The 21,421-nt window shown below is 36.3% G+C and overlaps 7 protein-coding genes and 1 long non-coding RNA gene across 13 annotated transcripts; 5 read left to right on the forward strand and 3 right to left on the reverse strand.

The window, feature by feature from the left end:
* Positions 1-590: 590 nt before the first annotated feature.
* On the forward strand, positions 591-1,279 carry AT5G20995 (uncharacterized protein; the record flags this gene model as incomplete). The annotated part of the gene is made up of 4 exons (NM_001343694.1): positions 591-634; positions 727-851; positions 965-1,054; positions 1,130-1,279. The coding sequence occupies 4 exons, from the start codon at positions 591-593 to the stop codon at positions 1,219-1,221; spliced, it is 351 nt and encodes a 116-aa protein (NP_001332399.1). The 3' UTR covers positions 1,222-1,279.
* On the forward strand, positions 1,029-1,536 carry AT5G03275. The gene is made up of 2 exons (NR_142675.1): positions 1,029-1,182; positions 1,342-1,536. It is a non-coding gene; the product is annotated as an other RNA (long non-coding RNA).
* Positions 1,537-2,235: 699 nt separating this feature from the next.
* On the forward strand, positions 2,236-4,986 carry BPM5 (BTB-POZ and MATH domain 5). Its single transcript, NM_122109.4, has 4 exons — positions 2,236-2,737; positions 3,602-3,947; positions 4,032-4,320; positions 4,453-4,986. The coding sequence occupies exons 1-4, from the start codon at positions 2,337-2,339 to the stop codon at positions 4,647-4,649; spliced, it is 1,233 nt and encodes a 410-aa protein (NP_197600.1). The 5' UTR covers positions 2,236-2,336; the 3' UTR covers positions 4,650-4,986.
* Positions 4,987-5,036: 50 nt separating this feature from the next.
* On the forward strand, positions 5,037-5,936 carry AT5G21020 (uncharacterized protein). Its single transcript, NM_203089.1, has one exon. The coding sequence runs from the start codon at positions 5,298-5,300 to the stop codon at positions 5,424-5,426; it is 129 nt and encodes a 42-aa protein (NP_974818.1). The 5' UTR covers positions 5,037-5,297; the 3' UTR covers positions 5,427-5,936.
* A 155-nt stretch (positions 5,937-6,091) lies between these two features.
* AT5G21030 (PAZ domain-containing protein / piwi domain-containing protein) lies at positions 6,092-10,547 on the reverse strand (the record flags this gene model as incomplete). Of its 2 annotated transcripts, none has more annotated exons than NM_122111.3 (21): positions 6,092-6,342; positions 6,419-6,450; positions 6,552-6,646; positions 6,729-6,802; positions 6,890-6,944; positions 7,098-7,161; positions 7,239-7,301; positions 7,402-7,532; positions 7,613-7,753; positions 7,833-7,930; positions 8,028-8,196; positions 8,296-8,397; positions 8,490-8,552; positions 8,639-8,746; positions 8,821-8,937; positions 9,044-9,206; positions 9,283-9,380; positions 9,473-9,570; positions 9,657-9,793; positions 9,890-10,278; positions 10,368-10,547. In NM_122111.3, 21 exons carry the CDS (start codon positions 10,545-10,547, stop codon positions 6,167-6,169), a joined length of 2,553 nt encoding a protein of 850 aa, NP_197602.2. The 2 variants fall into 2 exon arrangements, with proteins under 2 accessions (NP_197602.2, NP_001331316.1); NM_001343695.1 differs by having other exon boundaries at positions 6,167-6,342; positions 8,296-8,409.
* Positions 10,548-11,103: 556 nt separating this feature from the next.
* On the reverse strand, positions 11,104-13,552 carry FBX2 (F-box protein 2). 3 transcript variants are annotated; one of them, NM_122112.4, is made up of 2 exons: positions 13,293-13,435; positions 11,104-13,059 (listed from the first exon to the last, which is right to left on the reverse strand). In NM_122112.4, exon 2 carries the CDS (start codon positions 12,950-12,952, stop codon positions 11,333-11,335), a length of 1,620 nt encoding a protein of 539 aa, NP_568408.1. In that variant the 5' UTR covers positions 12,953-13,059; positions 13,293-13,435; the 3' UTR covers positions 11,104-11,332. The 3 variants fall into 3 exon arrangements, with proteins under 3 accessions (NP_568408.1, NP_001190352.1, NP_001331436.1); NM_001203423.1 differs by having other exon boundaries at positions 11,152-13,064; positions 13,293-13,552; NM_001343696.1 differs by having other exon boundaries at positions 11,163-13,035; positions 13,293-13,444.
* A 612-nt stretch (positions 13,553-14,164) lies between these two features.
* AT5G21050 (hyccin) lies at positions 14,165-15,232 on the forward strand (the record flags this gene model as incomplete). The annotated part of the gene is made up of 1 exon (NM_122113.1): positions 14,165-15,232. One exon carries the CDS (start codon positions 14,165-14,167, stop codon positions 15,230-15,232), a length of 1,068 nt encoding a protein of 355 aa, NP_197604.1.
* Positions 15,233-15,252: 20 nt separating this feature from the next.
* AT5G21060 (Glyceraldehyde-3-phosphate dehydrogenase-like family protein) lies at positions 15,253-19,197 on the reverse strand. Of its 3 annotated transcripts, none has more exons than NM_122114.3 (12): positions 18,925-19,197; positions 18,507-18,657; positions 18,358-18,435; positions 18,125-18,240; positions 17,642-17,695; positions 17,397-17,484; positions 17,208-17,300; positions 16,859-16,899; positions 16,432-16,485; positions 16,030-16,193; positions 15,784-15,853; positions 15,253-15,553 (listed from the first exon to the last, which is right to left on the reverse strand). In NM_122114.3, the coding sequence occupies exons 1-12, from the start codon at positions 19,018-19,020 to the stop codon at positions 15,428-15,430; spliced, it is 1,131 nt and encodes a 376-aa protein (NP_197605.1). In that variant the 5' UTR covers positions 19,021-19,197; the 3' UTR covers positions 15,253-15,427. The 3 variants fall into 3 exon arrangements, with proteins under 3 accessions (NP_197605.1, NP_001031916.1, NP_001031917.1); NM_001036839.2 differs by having other exon boundaries at positions 18,358-18,441; positions 18,925-19,151; NM_001036840.2 differs by having other exon boundaries at positions 15,253-15,549; positions 15,780-15,853; positions 18,358-18,441; positions 18,925-19,151.
* Positions 19,198-21,421: the final 2,224 nt, after the last annotated feature.

Genomic DNA, 21,421 nt, shown 5'->3' on the forward strand with positions numbered 1-21,421 from the left:
AATTAAAACCAGAAAATTTTTATTAGCAACAATTAAGTAAGGGAACGGAATTTTTTTTTGTATTATCAATTAAAAAAATTAACTTTTTATTTTTATTAAAAAATAAATTATTACAATTATACTCAATACACATGACTATATGAATTTCATATGAAAGTAATATGAAAAAACTGAGTATATAACTTTTTAGTTTAAATTAAAAAGTTAATAATTTTAATTGATAATATAAGAAAAAAACTAACTATTGATTAAAAATATGTAACAATTAAAAAAATTAACTTCTTAAAAAAACTAACTATTAATATTAATGAATAGTTCATATCTTAAAAAATGTTTATTCTCTTAATTTAGTTTTGAAATTGAAAAAAACTAACTATATTGTAAGAATTAATTTATTAAATCTATATACAAAATATATTTATATTGGATATAAAATGTGTTTTATTTTCTTATACAGTATCAAATAAAAATAATGTTTTTAATATTAAAAGTTAGTTTTGAATATTTTGTTTGCTAACGCCGGAGTTAGTCGATCAGTTATTTATGATATATGTTTTAACCTGAGATTATATGTTTATGATATTGATGACATGATACCATATACTTCGTATATGTTGTCACGCAATCCATATACGTATGTAACTAGATGTCCTTTAGTTTACTTGGTATGTGTTGTCATATGTTCTGCTATATTTCGGTAGCTAATCACTAATCACTAATCTCAAGCTGCCTTATCTACATATACTCATCTTTGACATGTGTCAAACATTTATTTTTTCAGGACTTCTCGGGGAAGACAAGAGATTTTTCAAATGAAGATACAGATCCGTTGTCTAATGAGAAACTCATAGGTGATTAACATATGTTGGTTTATTACAACAGTATGCCTCACATTTTTTGTTCCCTCTAGATCCTAGTTGCTTCTTAATAGAATCCATGTTTTGCTTATTTTCTTGATCTTTAGATTTAGGTCTCGAAGAAAGAGAAGCTGCCACAGCTAATCTTAAGGGCATTAGACGTCTTGTGTTAAGTCCTGCCTCATTGATTTCCAAAGGTATACTGATCGTTTGTACGGCGTCGTTGTGGTTTTTTTTATACTGCACTCTCATTTTTCTATTGAATTGAGCAGGGATATATAGTACTCAGTCTTTCCAGATGGATGAAGAGGAAGGCTTTGGAAGGTCTCTTATTGTTATTGATATTACTAGTATAGTAGTATGACATTCATTTACTTTAAATCTTCGTTTTTGGCTTAAGCTGATTATCTTCCACATCTCAAGGCTGTTGCATTGTTCATTGTGTCTTTGCTGAAATTTGAGAAGAAACTGAAATCTGCAGCTGAGAAGCAGTGCTCAGAAATTATAGCATCGGTCTACGGGGAGATACAACTAGAGTTGGAGAATGATAGGTCGGTATATACAGATAGATATGATTATCATGTACTGGTTTTTAATCAAATCACAAAGAAGATTAGAGTATAATCAACATCATTCCTTGGCTTATTCTTGCCTTCATCATAAGCCCATTCCCACATATTTTCCACACTCTTAAGTTGAAGTTCCAACATCATAACCTCTTGTTTCCACCCAACCTTAGCTCCACTGAAAGCCGTTTCCACTAGAACACAAGATGTCTTCATTGACTTTTCAGCTTGCTTAAGGTGTGTCTTGAGAAGATATAGCCTAGCTCTGTTCTCAAGAATCAGGAACTAGAACATACTTCCTAGTAGCAATTCACTATACTCGATAAAACCCACAAACTCATTTTCATCAATGGGGTTAACTTGACAAATTGCAACATCACTAACACAGTCATCAGCCTTACCAACTATATATTTCTCCATAGACTTGTCAATAGCTAGAACTCCACGAGTATGGACTGTTCCATGAAGGGTATGAAAACATGACTTGAAAACATAATAGGGAGCCAAACTTGAAGTTTTTACTATCATGTTTACGCTATCTCCGGCGACAACATATGGTCGCTCACGATTTTGGTCACTCGGGATGGTGTTTTTCTGAACCATCTGCAGTTGAGTAGCCGCATTTGGAAATAAATAAATATGAGACACGAAGACCATCACAACAGACTTAACGCTGCAAATGACTAACTTTGATCCAATGAGGAAGGATGATGTTTTCTCCACTTGAATATATGGTTTGTGACATAGTACTAAGATTATTTGATACTAGCTAAAGCCTCTGTCTCAGATAGAGGTGTCTCCCTGTTTCCTTTAACTCAACAACACTTTGCCAATTTTGACTTCTTTCTTCTTCTTTTTCTGCATAACCTATCAATTAGATACCATTTAGATTAGCAGCGAATTTCAAACGGAGATGTCAGAATCAGTGATTCAGGGATCGAATCCGGATCGGGTTTTATCTCCGACGAGCTCGAAATCAGTGACGCAGACGGTGAACGGGTCGCATCAATTCGTGATTCAAGGATACAGCTTAGCGAAAGGGATGGGTATAGGGAAGCACATAGCGAGTGATAATTTCTCCGTCGGAGGTTATCAGTGGGGGATCTTCTTCTACCCGGACGGTAAGAATCCGGAGGATAATTCGTCGTACGTCTCTGTTTTTATCGCATTGGCCAGTGAAGGAACCGAAGTTAGGGCGCTTTTCGAGCTAGCTCTTGTTGACCAAAGTGGAAAGGGGAAACATAAGGTTCATAGCCATTTTGAGCGGTCACTCGATGGTGGCCCTTATACACTCAAATACAGAGGAAGCATGTGGTAAGTTTTTTCAGCTCACTGCTCATAATTTTAGTTTTTCTTGATTTCAATTAGTTCGTTTGTAGGGTTAGGGTTCGCATTGGGTTTCATTAGCTTTCTAAATTGATGCATGTTTGATCATTTCCTGTGAGGAAGAACTACTTTTGATTAGGGTTTTCAGTACTTTCTATATGCATTAGCCTTGAGCTTGATCTGACACGTGATCGTGGATTCCCTCATCTAGCTTTTATGGTAGAGATATCTGTTTACTAGCTGTGAGGTAAACTGAAGATGAGAAACTGTGAAAATGATCACATGAATTAGAAGATACATCATGGTAATCTTATTAGGGTACTGTCAGAGAGATTTTGTTCAGAGTTCAGTTTCTCTATTGATGAATCCTGGGCTTACTTGGAAGTGACAGCCATAGCTGATAGGTGTATCGAACACTTGTGAATTTCTAAGAGAAATGTAAATTTGAACTGTGTTTGTACTGCATGATTTTTCATATTGGTGGTGTAAAGCATGAAAATTGAAGAATTCAGCTACTCATAGTCAGTGTAGTAACACATTCCTCTGACTAATGAGTGATGTGGGTGGTTTAATGTTCATGACGCCAAAAAAAATTGAATGGGAAAATCTATATTTTCTAAGGTGTTTAGCTAACTGAATTTTCTGAGTGTATCCAGACAGAGCCTTAGCTTAAGTCTTAATTGGGAAAAAAAATCTTGATTTAAGTGGAGAAGCTGTGTCTTTATTTCTTCCAATTTACTTTGATCCTTCTTGAAAGAGATATATTTGATCTTCTCTTTACATATATCTTTTGCTTAAGTTCTGGTTAATCAAGGTCCTCTTATACCCTTTTCTTCTTTGTGGTTTGATTAGGGGATACAAGCGTTTCTTCAGACGTTCCATTCTTGAGACATCTGACTACCTGAAAGACGATTGCTTGATAATCAATTGTACGGTTGGAGTTGTGGTTTCAGAAATACTCTGCCCACAGTTACACTCTGTTCACGTCCCTGATTCAGAACTTGGATCACATTTTGGAGTTCTACTGGATAGCATGGAAGGTTCTGATATAACTTTTAACATTGCTGGCGAGAAGTTTCTAGCTCATAAACTAGTACTGGCTGCTCGATCTCCATTTTTCAAGTCTAAGTTTTTCAGTGAGTTTGAAGCAAACAATACAGAGGTTACTATTAACGATTTGGAACCTAAGGTTTTTAAGGTACATCATTGATCATTGGTGGTTATTCTTTAGTTATTTCTGTTAGTTTAGATCGTGCTTGTATTAATGCTCTGTTCCATCCAGGCTTTGCTACAATTCATGTACAAAGATTCTCTTCCGGAAGATGTGGAGCCTGCAACAGCTCATACATTTGAGCGCTTAAAGCTGTCAGAAATATACGAAACATTGATTGTAAAAGTTTTAGCAGCAGCCGACAAGTACGACCTGATTAGGCTCAGGTTGTTGTGTGAATCCCACATCTGCAAAGGCGTATCAGTCAAATCCGTCGCGAAGATCTTAGCGTTGGCTGACAGATATAATGCTAAGGAACTAAAAGGCGTTTGCCTTAAGTTTACTGCCGAGAACCTAGCAGGTATGCTTCTACATTGCATTTTTAAAACAATGTTTTAATATCATACGCTAGGCCATTAAAGTGTATGATGGTCTCCATAGAACTATTGGATCTTCTCTTGTATTTGATTTGGTGTGGCCTTGGATATTGCAGCTGTCCTGGAGACAGACGCTTACCAACAGATGAAGGATGAATGTGTGACCCTCCAGTCCGAGCTTCTGAAGGCGGTGGCTGGTCACGAGGAAGGTAGTAACAGTACTGGAGGAGCAAAGTCTCAGAGCGTGTGGGCCCAACTTTCTGACGGCGGGGGCGATACCACCAGCCGACATGTTAGACAACGAACCACCTAGAGCCTCAAAATATGCATCATTTCCTCAGGTTAATAGTAGCCATAGAGAGGGTAAATAGCTGTTTTTTTCTGTATTCAAAAAAAAATATATGATCCCAAGTCCTAACTCTATGATAGGTAAACTCTTTCACTTATCACTTCAGTAACAGCTTTGGATTATTCTTCTTTTCGTGTTTATGTATTTTAAATCCCAGAACATGTGGTTGTTTCTTTTACTCTAAAACATTTTGATTTTTACGGATCCAGAAGTATACCAGTGTACATATCAAACAGATGCATATTTTTCCATCGAGTGAGTTGATTTTATGGCAATTTCGAGCCTGTTACTACAAGAAATGTTCTTTATGACATTGGGTTATAACTTCACTCGGGTTAAAAAAGTATTAGCATATCTTAAAAAGCCTTCTCTCTCTTATCTCTCTCAAATCTTCTAGAGAGAGAAGGGCTTAGTTTTTCTTCCGCCATCCGGTGAATCCGGCAAAGCCATCTGGTTGTTAAACCAGCTTCAGTCCAACAGCCTCCGGCTATTATAGAGGAGGTTGGTTGGCTTTTCACTGGCGGTGTTGGCTCCCTCAGCAACGTCGGCCAGTTTTCTCTCCGGCAACGATGGCTCCGTAGCACCGTTTGGCTGGCTCCTCTTGTATGCGGCATGTTTTCGGCTTTCTATGCGATGGTGTCCGCTTTTGTCTCTGGTCATTCCACCGTCATCTTTCCGGTGGTTTTGGCCAGTTATGTACCGGTGTTAGATCCGGTTTATTTGTTTCTGTTTTACTTTTAATAATTCTCATTGAGATGTGTTGGTGATAATAGTGATAGCAATCTCGATTTCTATTGCTTCTTATCCAATCCACTCTCTTTTGAGATTCAATTTGCAGGAATATTTACAGAGATTTGAGTTTTAAGATGAAGAAAAGAAGTTGATTCCTTCGCTTATTATCATTGCCTTAAGCTGTTGGTTTAATTGGAGTTTCGATTACTTTATACCGGCGAAAAATCAGAAGAATCTATGTCGATTGTTATCGGTTGTGATTCCTTCTTCACCGGAATCGGTGCTCGGACGACAAAGGAAGAAGTCGGTTCACTTTTAGGCTTCTCATCTCACACGTATAGGTCTTTCTCCTATTGACGACACGTGATCTGAGATAGAGACAAATTCCAGTTTCTTCTTCTGTAGGAAATCTCTTTGGGCCTTGTTGGGTCTAAATAATTTCTGTAATCTTGCATTTTGAATAGGCTTTTCTTAGGCCTTGTATGAGTTGGATATGTTTAATACAAAATTTCTCTTGTGAAAAAAAAAAACTTCACTCAGGTTCATGTAACAAGAAACAACTTATATCAATCGTAGTAATAAAATGCAACTGATTATGTCTTAAGTTTGCGATTCAATAAGAATCGAAAACAGCAATCAACAATAAAATAGAGAATAAACGAAAAGTCATGAAAGCGAGAGAAACAATCTTGTTATTTGGTTTGTTCATTAGAAGAAAAGCCAAGTCACTTGTGCTTATTTTTGTTCTTTCAGCAAAAGAACATTGAACTAGCAACGTTGGTGTTCAGCTTCGGCATGGGAGGCACAGGGACTGCTCCAGCTGTGGTGATCCCGCCGTGGCTCGATGAAGTCTCAGACATGTCCTCAAACTTCATTGCAGTTGCCATCTGTGCAGCCGCCAAATGAGCATAACATATCGGCGCAACTGCATAATAATCAAGTTGTGTCAATTTTTCAAATTCTACACATAAAGCTGAGATATCAAATGCCAAAAGAATTACCAAGAGAGATGGCAGTTGTGCTCCGCTGGTAGCTACAAGTAATAAAGCAAAGAATTAAGAGATTAATGGCTAAATTCAATACAGAGATTTAATGTATCAGGTAAAAAAAAGTTTGAAGTGATGTGCTGCTTACACATAGGATAGTGAATGCACAAGTTCTTGGAGTTGATCTGTGTCAAATCCAATCTCGTCGTAGAGCACATGGTAATGTGTTGGCCTTGTAGTTCCCTAACACATCGAAAAGTGTTTTTAAGTTTTTGTTCGATTCATAAAGGATTCGAGCATAATAATATATATACTTATCACTTACAATCTTTCCAGCATGAGCACAAAGATAGAAATCGTTGTTGTGTTGGTGACAGATGTTGCTGTCAATTATTGTTCCTGCGGGTAAATAGAGAACAGGTTTCAAGTCATTTCAACAACACTAACAAACAAACAAAACACAAAAAAATATCTGCAACTGTTTACCTGGAAGAACATTATTAGGGCTTTCGGTTTGGAAGAACTTCGTGTGGTGGTTTATCTGAGCTATGATCAGTGTAAACTTGGGATCTTACTTCTGATCCAAGAACTTGCATGCCTAATAATGTAACAAAAGTTAAACCTTAAACTCCAAAATGGTCAAACATAGGCTAAGTATTTAAGAGCTTAAAAATGGTAAAACCAAAATCCTTACTTGCATCATCTGATCCAGTTCAATATTAAGAACTTGGTTAAACTGAGATTCACTGACACCATCCCTGCATGTATTGGTGTAGTTAAGAGTTAGAAAAATTGTATTAAACTACATGCATGCCTAAAAATTATACATGCATACCTGAAAATGATAATGTGATTCGGTTTCTTTCCAGAACTTGAGTGAAAGTCAAGCAAGAGCTCTCTGTAAACACATCATTGAATCTTAAAAATCATATACTGTTACATAAAAGCAGGGCTAATTAATACGAGTTACAAAATAGTCCAGTAATATATAGTATTACCTCATGATACCTTGATCATCTTTGTCAGAGACGGGTTTAAAGAGGCTATCGATCATTTCAACTTTAGGCGACTGTGTACGCACACAAGCCCTGTATTTTGAGATCAGTGGCCACTCTCTGGAGCTCACAACCTATGCATTCCAAAGATATCAGTAGCTTACATAAAAATACAACACAAGAAAGTGAAAAAGAAAAAAAAAAACAATGTTACCGCGGCAATGGATGGTATATGATCAGACTGTCCAGGAGAACCATGAGATACATCCATTCCAATAATGATGGTAGGAACTCTCATTACCAGAGGCATTGTTCCTGACAGCTCCATATCCAAAACTGAATTCAATCCACCAAGCTATACAGAAATGGCAGAGATTAACTATAAGATTATTATATCAGAAACTACAAAGATTGATTCAAGAAGAGATCATCACCTTGGCATTTATCTTTAGTAGAAGATTTGTGAGATACTGATCATTTAAGTTTTGAGGAGGAACAATACATTCACAATTCCACATTGAACAAGATTTTTCTTTTTCCAAGGACCTAAGTGATAAAATTTTCCATATGAGAAAAAAAAAAAAGGTGTATACTATATGATTCAGGAAAGGTTAAGTGCTTAGTGTTACCATAAACATCAGAGTTTTTCTTTTCGAGTATGCATAGAAGGAATTTTGGAGGAACTTCGCCGAGTATTGATTGTAAATGTTGAAACATCTTATCAACTCTTACAGAACCAGTGGCATCCTTAAACTGAGGATTTTCTTCAAAGACGACATGGTATGGAGAATCTACGTTCTGGTAATGAAAACAAAACAAAAAAACCAAGAGAGGGTTTTGTTATTAGTGTTCTTTATTGTAGTAACCAATGGTCCTGATGACGAAAAGTAAGCTTACAATTCCTTTCATCTTTCCACATCTGGTCAAATCATCAATAATCTTTTGCGGGTCACAGCGAGCAGAGAAGTTCACAACAGCCCATCTAGTAACTGTGGCTGGCTTAAAAAATGTCTGTAGATGAAAGTTTGATGATCAGTGTCACAAGTTTTCAAAACAAAACTTGTTTGAGAAGACAGAGGATAGTTAAGGACCTTGTTCTTGAAGTTCCAACTCCCATTAATAGGATAGATGTCTTGTTCTTTGCCAGCTTTAAGCTGTTTATAAGGGATTAAGAGACCACAGATATATAATAATAAAATCAAACCTTCCATAACCAAAAATGTAATGGAAGAAAAATCACCTTTGGTGTTGGTAACACGCGGCCTTCGACTTGAGTGAAGTCAGAGCCAATCCTAACACCACATTCTTGCAACATTGGGTCATCATTATAATTACTAGTCTTGAGAGCCTGCAAAACATGGAACTTAGTATACATAAAAATGCAAATAAAAAGAGGATAAATGGAAAATTTAAAGTCCTTACTCTGGTTAACACACCAATTCTTTGTTGTGGATTCTGCCTTGATTCTTTGATAAGGTTACTCCTCTGGAATTTGGTTAGCGCTTTAGTATAGCGTTGTAGAGATACAAGCTCACAGAGCTGCAAAATGTTTTATAAAACAAAAGATGGGAAAGTATCATAAGTATCATAAGCCATTAAACATGAGATTATGTGGAAGAAAAACAAAACAAAAAACAAATATTACCTCAATGGGAAAGTAGGTAGGACGATTTGGCTTACCAACATTGATACAAGGTAAGCCACCCGAGTAACGCAGTTCGATTTCACGGATCCTAGTGAAGTAATCGGACACTGTAATCTCAACCTCCTCAAATTCCCTGTTTTGGTTCCTTTTCTTCCAAGTAAACCTAAATCACACAAGAAAAAGAGATAAACGAGAAGCAAAACAAGAAAACTTAAAATAAATATCAACTCACAACATACGTTTGATCTTTGCAGTGTAGTCCACTTAGTCCGGTTATCTTGTATTCTTGATTTGAAGGGAGGACTTTAACTCTAAGATTTTTCAGAGTATTTTTAGCCTATACGAGAGAGAAACAAAAAAAAAAATCAGAAAATGAAGTACTTCACCTCAAAGATATGCTAAAACACCATTTGAAATTCTTGTAAATACCTTTTTCCAGTTAATAGAGAATGGATCGTTCACACCTTGATTTGCAATAAGAAAATCAACAACAGGACCAGGTTTTACTATCATAGCAGTCGAAACATCTGATGAAAGAAATTAAAACTGAAATGTTACAAAGAATGTTTTTAATACCACATGAAAAAACATATGTTAAAAGAAAAGAAATTACCAATATTGAGGGACAAGCCTCCCTGAGTAGTTCTGAAGCTTGAATGAAATCCTTTGCAACAATCTACACCTTCACCGATATTCGCAAAGTACTTTGCGTCATTGTGGAAGAAAGATTGCCGAACTAGGAGGCAACCTCTGCGCAAAATAGAAATGTGTCACAACATGAACATCAAGAACATCAAATATCCAAGAATATATCTAAGAAAAAAAAACTAAAAAAGGTTCACTAACTGTCTAGCTGCATTTTGGCTCAAAATACAGTCCATCACTCTGATAGCATCTAGAAGATGTTTAGTTTTCTTTCCTTGAAGAGCATTTGCAATAGCTTCCATTGGGATTTCTGGAGGCGCAAAAAGGATTGCAACATTGAATTTCTTGGATTGGTGAGGAAGCTTTAGTCTTTTGTCTGCGTTTCTCCTAGAAGGCGCGGTTTCAAGAACAACAGAGAAGTCTAGACTGGATCTAGGAAGAGGACCAACAGTATAAAGATTCTTGTCGCCATCATAAGCAAAATGTTTGCAACCCAAATCAGCTTGACAAGTCTGTTGAACTTTTTCAAGAATCTTTCTGCCAAAACCTTTGGCTAAAAGTGGACTACCATCTTCATATGTGATAGTAACCTGTATCCAAAGAGACAAAGCACACTATAAAGTATGTTTTCCAAATCAAGTCATGGAAACAGGAACAGGAAGGGAAACAAAAAGCGCACGCTGTAATGGAAGAAATTATGACTGTTTGGTTTTCTGAAGTTGACTCTGAAGTGGTTAGTGAGCAGAAGAATCTTCTGTCCTTTGGAACCGTTGCCACGGCGAGTCATTGGAAGAAGACTACTCTTGCTCTTCAAAGGTTCACGTTCCATGTGTTGAGGAGGCGGTAGAGTCGTATCCATTTCTCGGCCTCCAGATGTTATGCGTCGTTGATCCTTAGTTCGGTTCTGGCTTTGACGTACCTAAGGTGTTTGGCCCCGAATAAGGAATAACCCTTAAATAGTAAAAGAAAGGATTATGTAAGAGGAGATGAAGAGGCGTGCGGTGAGTGCAAAGAGTCTTAAAGCCTTTTTATGTTTTACGCTAAGGAAGACAAAGAGTTTTTCTTGTACATGAAATTCGAGAGGGTACACTAGTCATTGATTTCTCACTTACATTGCATGCATTACTTTTTTAATTAAGTGGATAATTATTGGCTTTTGTTGTGGATTAACTGCAATAGAATTTAGTGGGTAGATTGAAGTCGAAGAGACTAGGAATTCAAACGAGAGAACTAGGAATTGATCTGGGAATTCAAACGAAAGAACCAAGACTCATGAGGCTTTGCTATTCTGTCATGGTCGATCAAATATCAAATTCTTCAAGTTTCAAAGAAAAGCCAATAGAGAATTGGAACTTCCTTTTTTGTTTATATTTTTCGTTTTCTTGTTTTTGAACTTGAAAAATATTACTATGTTTGTTGTATTGTAAGATTTTGAAATTCAGTTAGAAGTTAGTGAACCTTCGAGGAATCTCTTGCATTTTTTCATACTAAAAGCTTCCAAAATATATGAACTAAAAGCCAATTTTCTCATTTTCCACCAATCATAAAGACCCAACTCTGATAGCTTAAAAGTTAAAGCCAACATGTGTCAAGGTTATAAAATTGCTTTACTAAATGTATTAAAGATAAATCCAATCTTATCGCTTAGGCCTTCGCCTTCCCGCTTGCTCTTCGTTTACTATGCCAGGCTCGGTTCCTTTCTCCATTGATGGGGTTCTTATGAGCAGCAATGGAGCATTGGTCAGGCCTTCCATTCTTTGCGTTCATCTCCATTTGCATTCTCCTTCGTCTCATCCTATTCTCATGCCTCATTCCTTTCAGAGCTCGGGTCCTTCGCTCTATCTCCAATGCTTGTGTGAAGTTCCATATCCGGACTGTGCCTTCTTCACCTCCACACACTATACGGTCATAACCCACGTCCACAGAGAACAAGTTTGACCCGAACCCGTGCAGCATTCGTTGTGGCGGTTCCACAGTACTCGAAGAAATCCTTTTGGAATAGGCACAACGGTTAGTTTTTAACAGTTTCCTAACGTCGATAAGTGCGAGTTTACCGTCACCGGATGCTGAGACAAGCCAAGGAAACTCAAAAGAAAGAGAGTAGACAGGACTAGTGTGAGGCATCCATTGAGATATAAGTACAACGCTTGTTTCACTACCGTATCTTCTGATCTCAAACATTTTAATCCCTCCATCTTCTCCACCAGTAAACAGGAAATCCCCAGTATGGCTTCTTGCCAAAGAGTAAGTGGTACCCTCATGAGCATCAGGGATGATCGCCAATGGAGTCTCACTGCTAACGTCCCAAATATATACATCAGAACCTGACGTGCTAGCGAGGGTGGTTTCATGAGGTGCAAGTCCCCAAACCCAATCACTATGCCTCAAGGTTTTGACACACTTCATTGAAGATCGATCCCATATACGAACAGACATATCCCATGAACCGCTAAAGATACTTGTCATGTCCAGGGCAAGAGATGTAATAGGACCCTCATGTCCCCATAGCCGAAACTCAGTCTTCTCTTTCTGAAAACCTGTGAGATCAAACAGGTTCCGGAGACCATCCAGTGATTTCCAGCAATGAATGAATCCATCAGTACCGCCAGCTACCAACAGCTTTGTATCAGCAGCAAGTGCCCTAATCGTACAACCGAGAGGTTTAGATGCCGCAATAGACAAGCCTTCTTCCATGTCCCACATCCGAACAATGGAATCATATCCAGAAGTGAAAACGAGCTTGGCAGAAGCTAAGAGAAAAACAGTCCGGACTGCTTCAGTGTGACCATACAGAGTATCAATACTATAACGTCCTAAAAAGGTCCTACTCCTAAATTCCCTTTCAACAAACAGATCTTTCCATGATCTCTCATCAGAAAGCCCTGAACTTGCAGCTCCGAAAACTACAGGGAGTCCCCATCTCTCACGATAGAACTCCTTCCAAGCGTGATGCTCAGATGCTAACCTATGCAGATAAGTTGAAACACAAGACACTAGACCCAACTCTTTTGGGTCAAGGCAATTAAGAATCTCAGATATCAATGCCTGAGGTAAATCAATAATGGTAGTAGACAAATCCTTGTCAGAGAGTAACTGTTTCGAGCCACTGGGCACTAAAGTTCCCTTCTTTTTCTGACAACACAACTTCACATTTGGAATCTCAACAGACCCATCATTACCTATTCTCAAATCGGTATTCAAAAGACCAGACTCACTTCTTTGATCGTTCGCAGCTTCAAGTCTCTCTTGGCACTCAAATTCCATGAAAAGCCAGTCAGCGTCCGATGTAGCCCGTAACACTTAAACAAGGAGCTTTTCACGAACGACTCTGACCGGATCTCGAAAATCTACAGCACCAGAGACGAATCCAGCTAAGCTTGAAGATAAACGAGAAAAACGATTCATCAATAGAACCAAACCAGATTAAACAAAATACAAATTTTTACCCCCAAAAATCGATAACAATCAGACCAACACATCATAAACAAAGAAAAACGAAGAGATTCGTAAATGTTAGCTAAAACGAAACAGAGGAACAACGATAAATCCCTAGAAACAGAGATGAAAGCTAAAACAAGCAAGCGGAATCGAGAAAAGTTAGTACCTTTAGTAATCAAAAACAATCTATTCGTAACAGAGAGAGGATTTTCGCCAAAATTACGTTGCCCTAATTTCTCTAATCGGATTGATGAGATTTTGAAGATGGAGAACCAAAAGGTCCAAAACCAACCAAGCATCAAACAATGTAAAAAAAAAAACATTATTGCCAATTTGTTTTTTTTTTATGGTCCCCGGACGGTGCTATACTAACCGTCCGATCGAAAAACAAATCAAGCGTCCAGATCGTACGATATGAGCAGCTACAACACATGTATATCTTTGTTTTATTATATAAGATTGATCCTATTTTTGCTGCGTTATATTCTCAAAGTTTTCAAAATTCCACAATAAGTGATTTTTAGTTGTAAATACGCTTTTTCTAGTAAGAGTAAGATTTTGCATGGAGATCATATATCACATGTTCTTCCATGCAACCATGACCTTGAAGCAATAGCTTATTCTTGTCCAATAATGCTATTGGCGCCAGAGGGAAGTGGACAAAGAAAGAGTTTTTGTGAGATCTATCGAACATAATTTGTTCCATGGCTTGTTGCCGCCTGAAGAATCTAACGACCATATCACTTGGGTTAGCCCCTTTGTCTCCGATACACACAAGCGACTATTGAGGATGCACATGATGTCTTTGAAACGGTCACGTTCATGAGATAACTTGAAAAGTTTCGGTGTGAAATGACCCATCTAAATACACGGGATAAAGATCAAATTTAATTTGGGCTTCTAGCCCATAACTATCAAGCCCATAATTTGGTTTACTTTTATTTGATTCTATTTTTGCTGCGTAATTTTCTCAAAGTTTTCAAAATTTCCATATTTTTCACCTCTACTCTCTCAGAAGCGATCATCATCTTCCCCAAAATGTCTGATTCTTCCTCAAGCCATGACTCACCACCTTCTCCGGCGATCACCGGAGATTCAGAAACCACAGTGACCAACAACGAATCAGAATCCAACACAAAATGTCAAACAGCAATCCAATCCTTATCCACGATCGTCACAAACACAAACATCCCTTCCACAATAACCATCCTCCTCGACGATGAAGCCGTCTCCACCGCGATCTCCTCTCTCCTCCTACGTCCCGATTCAGGCGCCGGAGATAACAACCTCTGCCGTTGGCTCTACGACACATTCCAATCCGCGGAACCATCGCTTCAGCTTCTCGTCCTCCGATTCGTTCCTTTAATCGCTGGTCTCTACCTCTCTCGTGTCCCTCTCCGTCAACCACAAGCCGGATTCGAAGCCGTTTTACTCGCTCTCTACGCGCACGAAACAACCTCACGTGCCGGTCAAGCAATAACCGTCAACATTCCAGATCTCTCATATCCAAGCATTTACCATGAATCCAAAGGTCTCACAAGGAACAACAACTCAACGTGCCTCAACATCGCTGTGATCTCCTCCACGTTAGATCCACACGGGACGGTTAGATCCACGCGCCGCGCGAGGATCGTCGGAGTCGCGTTGGAGCTTTACTATAGCAAAATCTCGAAAATGCCACGCGAATCTAAGCTTAATTTCTGTGAATCGTGTGAGAAATGGGCGGGGCAAAACGGAGAAACGGAGCAATCTTCACGGGCTGTGATTCCGACTTTGAGCGATGATTCGTGGAGAGAGGAAGAGAATGTTGCTATTGGAGGAAGATCTGAGAGAGATAGTGGAAGGATTCCATTGCCATGGGAGCTTCTCCAACCGATTTTGAGGATCTTAGGGCATTGTCTCCTTGGGCTCAAAATGGAAGATAGGGAGTTATCTGAGGCGGCGAATAAAGCTTGTCAGAGTTTGTATCTCCGATCTCTGCATGATATAAATCCGAAGGCGATTTTGGCTACCGGAAGTCTTCTTCGGCTCCGTGAGATGGCTCTTGATCCCAAGAATCAAATCGATCACACTGAGCTATCAAACGACACCGTTCTCTCCGTTTGACCCCGTTTTGTTATTTATTTAGTCAACGCTTTCTTTTAAACAACCAGCAAAAAAAAAAAAAATCTCTTTTTGGTAATGTTAAGGAGAGGCCACGTTCTTGTTGGCTAATTTTCTGCCTTGACAAGATCAGAGAAGAGATCAATTATGAATTGTGTTATTATTATTTTGATAAAAACTAAATACCACAGCCTCCTCTCAGTGAAAAAGATCCTGCAAGTCGATGATGTCTGCAAGAACACCGGCTGCAGTTGTGTCGTTCCCGGCTCCGGCACCTTGAATCACCAAAGGCTGCTCCTTGTAGCAACGGCTATATATCTCTACCTGCAGTTTTCCAATCATATCACTATATCAGTTATTCTTACTCACAAGACAATCTAGAGGCAAATATTGTGCTTGCGTTCATGAGATAAAGTGAGCAAATGAATCACAATCAATATATGACAATCTCATATGAGCTAAGTCTGCGGAGAAGGGCACTGATAAGCCGTTGAAAACCGAAGTATTAGCAGTTTCAGAAAGGTTTAACAAACAGAATATTATAACAAACTTACTATATTGTCACTGCCTCTTAGCCGTCCCAATGGTGAATCTTTTGAAACTTCTCGAATGCCAACTTGAACGCTGCAGAGAGAACGTGAAATTCAAAATCAGAAGATTCCGACATTGTACACTAGCATTTGCATGTACCAATATAATTAGGAAACAATTGTTCTCTCTAACTACATCAAATTAGCCTTGAAACAAATTTCTTTACGTTATTGATTATTGACTGTGAGAGTAAAGGTAACCGTTATTACCTTGAACCCTCAATCACACAGACATAACGAAGCACACACCCTTTTGATGAAGCTTTTTTAACTCTCTCCTCTATATTCTGATCAAGTTTTACTATTCCATTATGGAGGAAATCATCCACAGACATGAGTCCAGGTCCCATCTCTTCTGGATACAAGCTCTCTATCTACAGATACACCCAAAAAAAACTACAGAGGTTATGTACAGGAGAAAAGGATCAAAGGAGTCTTGTTAGGAGCCTTTTTTTGGGGATCGAGAAAGCAGAACCAAAATTTAGACAAGACTGAGATCAGAAATGAACTAGAATTCTCCACCTTACTCGAAGAGAGTTGGTTACCAAACATATATCATAGCATCAGAATACAAAAAGAAAAAAAGAAAAAAGCTTTGAATGTGGTTCATACCTTAATGCTGTCCATAATTATCCTCTTCCCAAGAAGTCGAGCAAGAATCAAACCCTATCACGACAGACACAAACAAAGTTGAAACAAATTAAAGTTTGTATTAATTATATTCTCGTCAACAAAAAAATTTGCTTGAAAAATGAAAATATATGGGAATATCAACGCATAGTCTTTTTAATCGCAGTGAGTTGGTAAAAACAGAACAAATTGGAGGATTTGCCTACCAATAGCATCAGGAAATCAGATTCAAGAAAAAAGAGTTGTTCACATGACCACCAGACAAATCATAACTGCCTTTTCTACTTTACTCAAATTAGATGAAGAAAGCAATCTGCCATCTGGACTGAAGATAACCTCTCACCTACATCAACAAAGGTATGCATGCACTCTAACTCTCGCAAGAGACACTACATATATATGTTCATACCTTTCTAGCAACATCCATGCCACCGAGGTCGTCACGTGGATCTGTGAAGAAAACAAAAGAACATGTCAATCAAACATCATATTAAGAATATTCAAAGATGATCTTTCTTTTCATCTATTACATGTAGTTTTTCCCAAGGCTAAACCAACTATGATGCACTATCAGGTCAAAGCAAGTTGGAGTATATTGTCGAGCTACAAAACAGCTAATGGAGTGTAGAAAAGCAGACAAAGCAATATCTATTTGAAGATAGTGTTGCTAAAATAGTAGTAGATAAAGCAGATGTGAGATGACTATCAATCAGAAAACAAGATATGTGCTATGATGACTAAAATAAAACTGGACGGACCTGGTTCAGTGTACCCCAGCTTTTTGGCAGCTTGAACAACTTGGCTTAGAGGCTTGCCATCTTCAAGCTCACTCATTACATATCCCAAGGTACCTATCATTAATCGAGAACGGATACAAAGATACGTAAATAAATAATACATGCATATATTGGGATAAGAAAAACGATAAACATCTGAAGTCTGCTTACCGCTCAAACTACCGACAATCCTATGAACAGGATCTCCAGACGAAATTATGCGGTTCAAGGATGCGATGACAGGAAGACCAGCACCAACCTATAAATAAACATATGTCAGGCGCAAAAGCTTTTCACTACCTACTGTATAGAGCCAACAATACCACCACATGTTTACAACTAGTTTCATTTTCAAATGAGTACTAAAATGTGATATAATAGTGTTATACTCTATACACAAGCTGTGTTTCACCTACAGTAGATTCATGGCGGATGAATCGCGGATGCAAAGCCAATTTGTCGTAATGTTCCTGCGCAGAAGACAAGATGAGAGAAAATATGAGTAATTTCCAACTACTTGAAAAATTAGATTAGCACAGATGTACTGAGAAACTTTTTTTGTAGTTCTCGCCTACTATCTAGGGTATGTCCGGTTGTTAAAAAAACAAGATGGATTTGCAGATAGAGAATTTGGAGAACTAGATTAACTTCTTATTCTTGAAACAATTTGCAGAAAGGGTATTTTTAATTCAAAGAGAACCTAAGGCAACTTCTTATTCTTGAAAACAACATAAAGTAAAAGTTCAAGATTCTATGATGTCCCTGAATATACCTGTTCAAGCTAATGATACACAACAATAAAACCAAAAGGGAAGAGAAACAGCTTCAGGGAACAATCCGATGCGTATGCTTTCACATTAATAACATAAGCAGAACATGCACTAGTGACAAGAAGTTACCAGCGTTGAAGTAACAGGCTTCTTATTTGCCAGGACAATACAGCAACCCAAGTCAACTGCCTTCATCAATATTTCAATCGTCTCCATGCTGGCTGAGCAATCCACCACAGCTAAGCCTATAGCAAGTACATAGATTTTATCTATCAGAAGCTATTGAGGCCCAACACCAGATTTCAAACGTTACAAAATGTTGACCACAACAGTTGTAATTCAACCTTATATTTGGTACAAACCTGTAGATTTACCAAGAAGTTTTGCAATCTCTTCTGTTTCCGTGCTTAACTCGGAATCATGGACGACTCGATATCCACCTTTTTCTGGGATTAAGAACATATGATCATTCGGCTTATGATCCATAAAGAGACTCATGGTAAATACTTACCCAAAGCACCCAACTTCGATAATGCAGAACCAGTTGATTTGATAAGGCAAACTTCTGACAAGAGTTCATCATTCAGTTCCTCTTTGAGCACATCCATTGGAGCAACTAAGGATTTACTATCACATACTCCAATCACCCGTATATGAACTCCCTGTTAAACGGATACAAGTGAGGAATTCATAATTTGTGAGCTAAGCTAGACGAATTTGCCTTATTCCCATTACTTCCAACATTTTATCAACTCGAGAAAAACCTAGATGATGGTGAGGATGATAATGCAGATGAAGAAATTTTCCTCTACAAGCATGGCAAAATCGAAGTAAGACGATTCAGAAACCACATTTAGTATAGGATTCATTCATTACTGAGAAATCGAGCAATGGAGACACAAGTAAGTGAGGAGAAAGAGAGTAAGGACCATTTTGGCGTGAAGCGATCGGCAAGAGACGATGTGTTGAAGAAGGTGGCGGCCAACGCCTCCGCAGCCCATGAGAAGCACCGGGATCTTCTTCATCCTTCCTCTCTTCTTCTTCGATTTCGTTTTGTTTTTTTCTACAACTACTAGTCTACTACCGTGGTTTTCTTCGTTCACTGAAAATGTCGCAGCTAAGCAAAGCCCAACGTTTCGGAAACGCGTGTAATCGTAGCCAGGCGTTTCGGGTGTCAAAGGCTACTAGATTGGTTCTTCCGCAATTACTTACAAACGCTATATTTGCATACGATTAGTATTATTAGCGTTTGATAACAATTATACTTTGATAACAATTACACAAATCGCTTTTTATCGTTATAACACAACAAAACCGAAAAAAATTGAGATGAATTCCAACTAAAATTCATAAATTTAAAATAATTAAAAACATTGGAATTATATATTTTGCAAGTTTTCCTAGTTATTTATAATTTATGTAACTATGTAAGTGTTTATTCACTAATGGGATAATATACTAATACTAGATTTTAACCCGCGGTATACCGCGGGACGATTTATTTTTCAAAAGTAATATATATTAAAACTTGCAAATTTTATTTTTATAAAATATTTATATTTTACAGTTTATAATTGTTATTAAGTAACACTATACCACGAATTCATGAGACAATTGTTAAAAAACTGAAGTTTTTAACCTCTATTAAAACAGCATGTTAATAATATTTTAAAATTTTATAAATATTGATTCAAATACATCCACCATATAATCCAATTCCAAAATAAAACACGTTCTGTAATTTCTTTACTCGTCCCGTGATTTTTTTTTTAAGTAGTAATTTTTAAAATTTAATAATTATTTTTCATATATAAAAGTTTTACAAATTGTATCATTCTCTAATACATTTATATTTTATAGTTTAATTTTATATATAGTAACATTATACATACCACATAACATTTTTGGTTTTATATAATCTTTTCTAAATTAGGATGATTTGATATGTTTAATATTAGTGGTCTTAAAAAATAATAAATTAAAGATTTAACCCGTATTGAAACAGTGGATTAATTATATTTTACTTTTTTATTAATGTTGATTCAAAAACCCGTCTTGTATTAAAAATTGAATCACATCTAATATGTTATTAATTATTGTAGTATATATAAATTATAAATTTTCAATATAATATGTATGAAATTGAATATAAATATTTCAAATTATGACCCGTTACTCAGAAGAAAGTTTTCTTAAATCTATTTTTCACCGTTATAATATTTTTTCATGTATTGAACAGTTTATATTTGTTTTTAAAAATTCAAATTATGGCATATGCGAAAAAACTCTAATTATTCTTTTATAATGATGATATTATTTTTCCGCAAAAATAGAATCATATAAAGATGAGAAGTGAACTATAATAATTAATAAAAAAATAATATGATAATTTAGATATCAAACATAATTTGTTGATTTTAACTGATTATTTTTTTGGAAATTAATAATGTATTTTGTTTTTTTAATTAAATTAAATTAATTAAAATTTAGATATCAAATCTTATATGTTGATTTTGATTGGTTATTATTTTTGGAAATTAATAATATATTTCGTTTTTTAATTAAATTTAATTAATTAAATTAGTATTTGACATTTTAATCATTAAAGAGATAAATTAATTTACTTTTTAAAATTTTATTTCTAATGGCATACCTATGTAATTATTTACAAAAATTAAGGTTACATTTAAAATGTACTTCCCAAATAATATAGTAGGATACATTGGCTCCGATTGGTAACCACTTTTGAGAAAAAGAATGAGTAGAAAAGTTGTGTTCTTCTTTGTTCCTTAGTTTTTTTTACCATTTACAATGTATTTTTGTTCCATTTTCAGACATGTGGGTCCTACATTTTTCCTCATCATTCCTCAAAAAAAAAGAATGATAGAACAAAATTGTTCCATCCCAAAATTGTAGAGGAACCAAGAGGAACAAAAAAGTAAAATTCGTTTTTATTTATTAAATAAATTTAAAATAGCTTTTATGATAATATTTATATTTCCATATATAATATTTTCCATATCTTTAGTATATATTGATATATAAATATATTTTTTTATCAAACTTTCAATTTAATGAATGTTATGAATTTATTTTAAATTAGTATAAATAAATGTTTTAAAGTGAAATTTATTTTGAATTTGTAATATAATTTAAATTTTTACTATAAAATAAATAAATGTTTTGAAGAGAAATTTATAATTTAATTTATTTTAAATTCATACAGAACTTTAATTTTAAATGAAATTAATAAACAAAATTCAATAAATGATATTTTTAGTAATTATTATGTTAAATATTAGTTCACCTTTTTGGTTACCATTTACCATAATCATTTTGTTCAATTCCTATGTTCTTCTTGGTTCCTACTTATGGCTACTTTCCTCTTTTTTCTCATTTTTGTTATTTTTCATTCATATTTCTATT

Source organism: Arabidopsis thaliana, chromosome 5 (genome assembly GCF_000001735.4).
Source record: "Arabidopsis thaliana chromosome 5, partial sequence".
In the NCBI taxonomy this organism is placed as follows: domain Eukaryota; kingdom Viridiplantae; phylum Streptophyta; class Magnoliopsida; order Brassicales; family Brassicaceae; genus Arabidopsis; species Arabidopsis thaliana.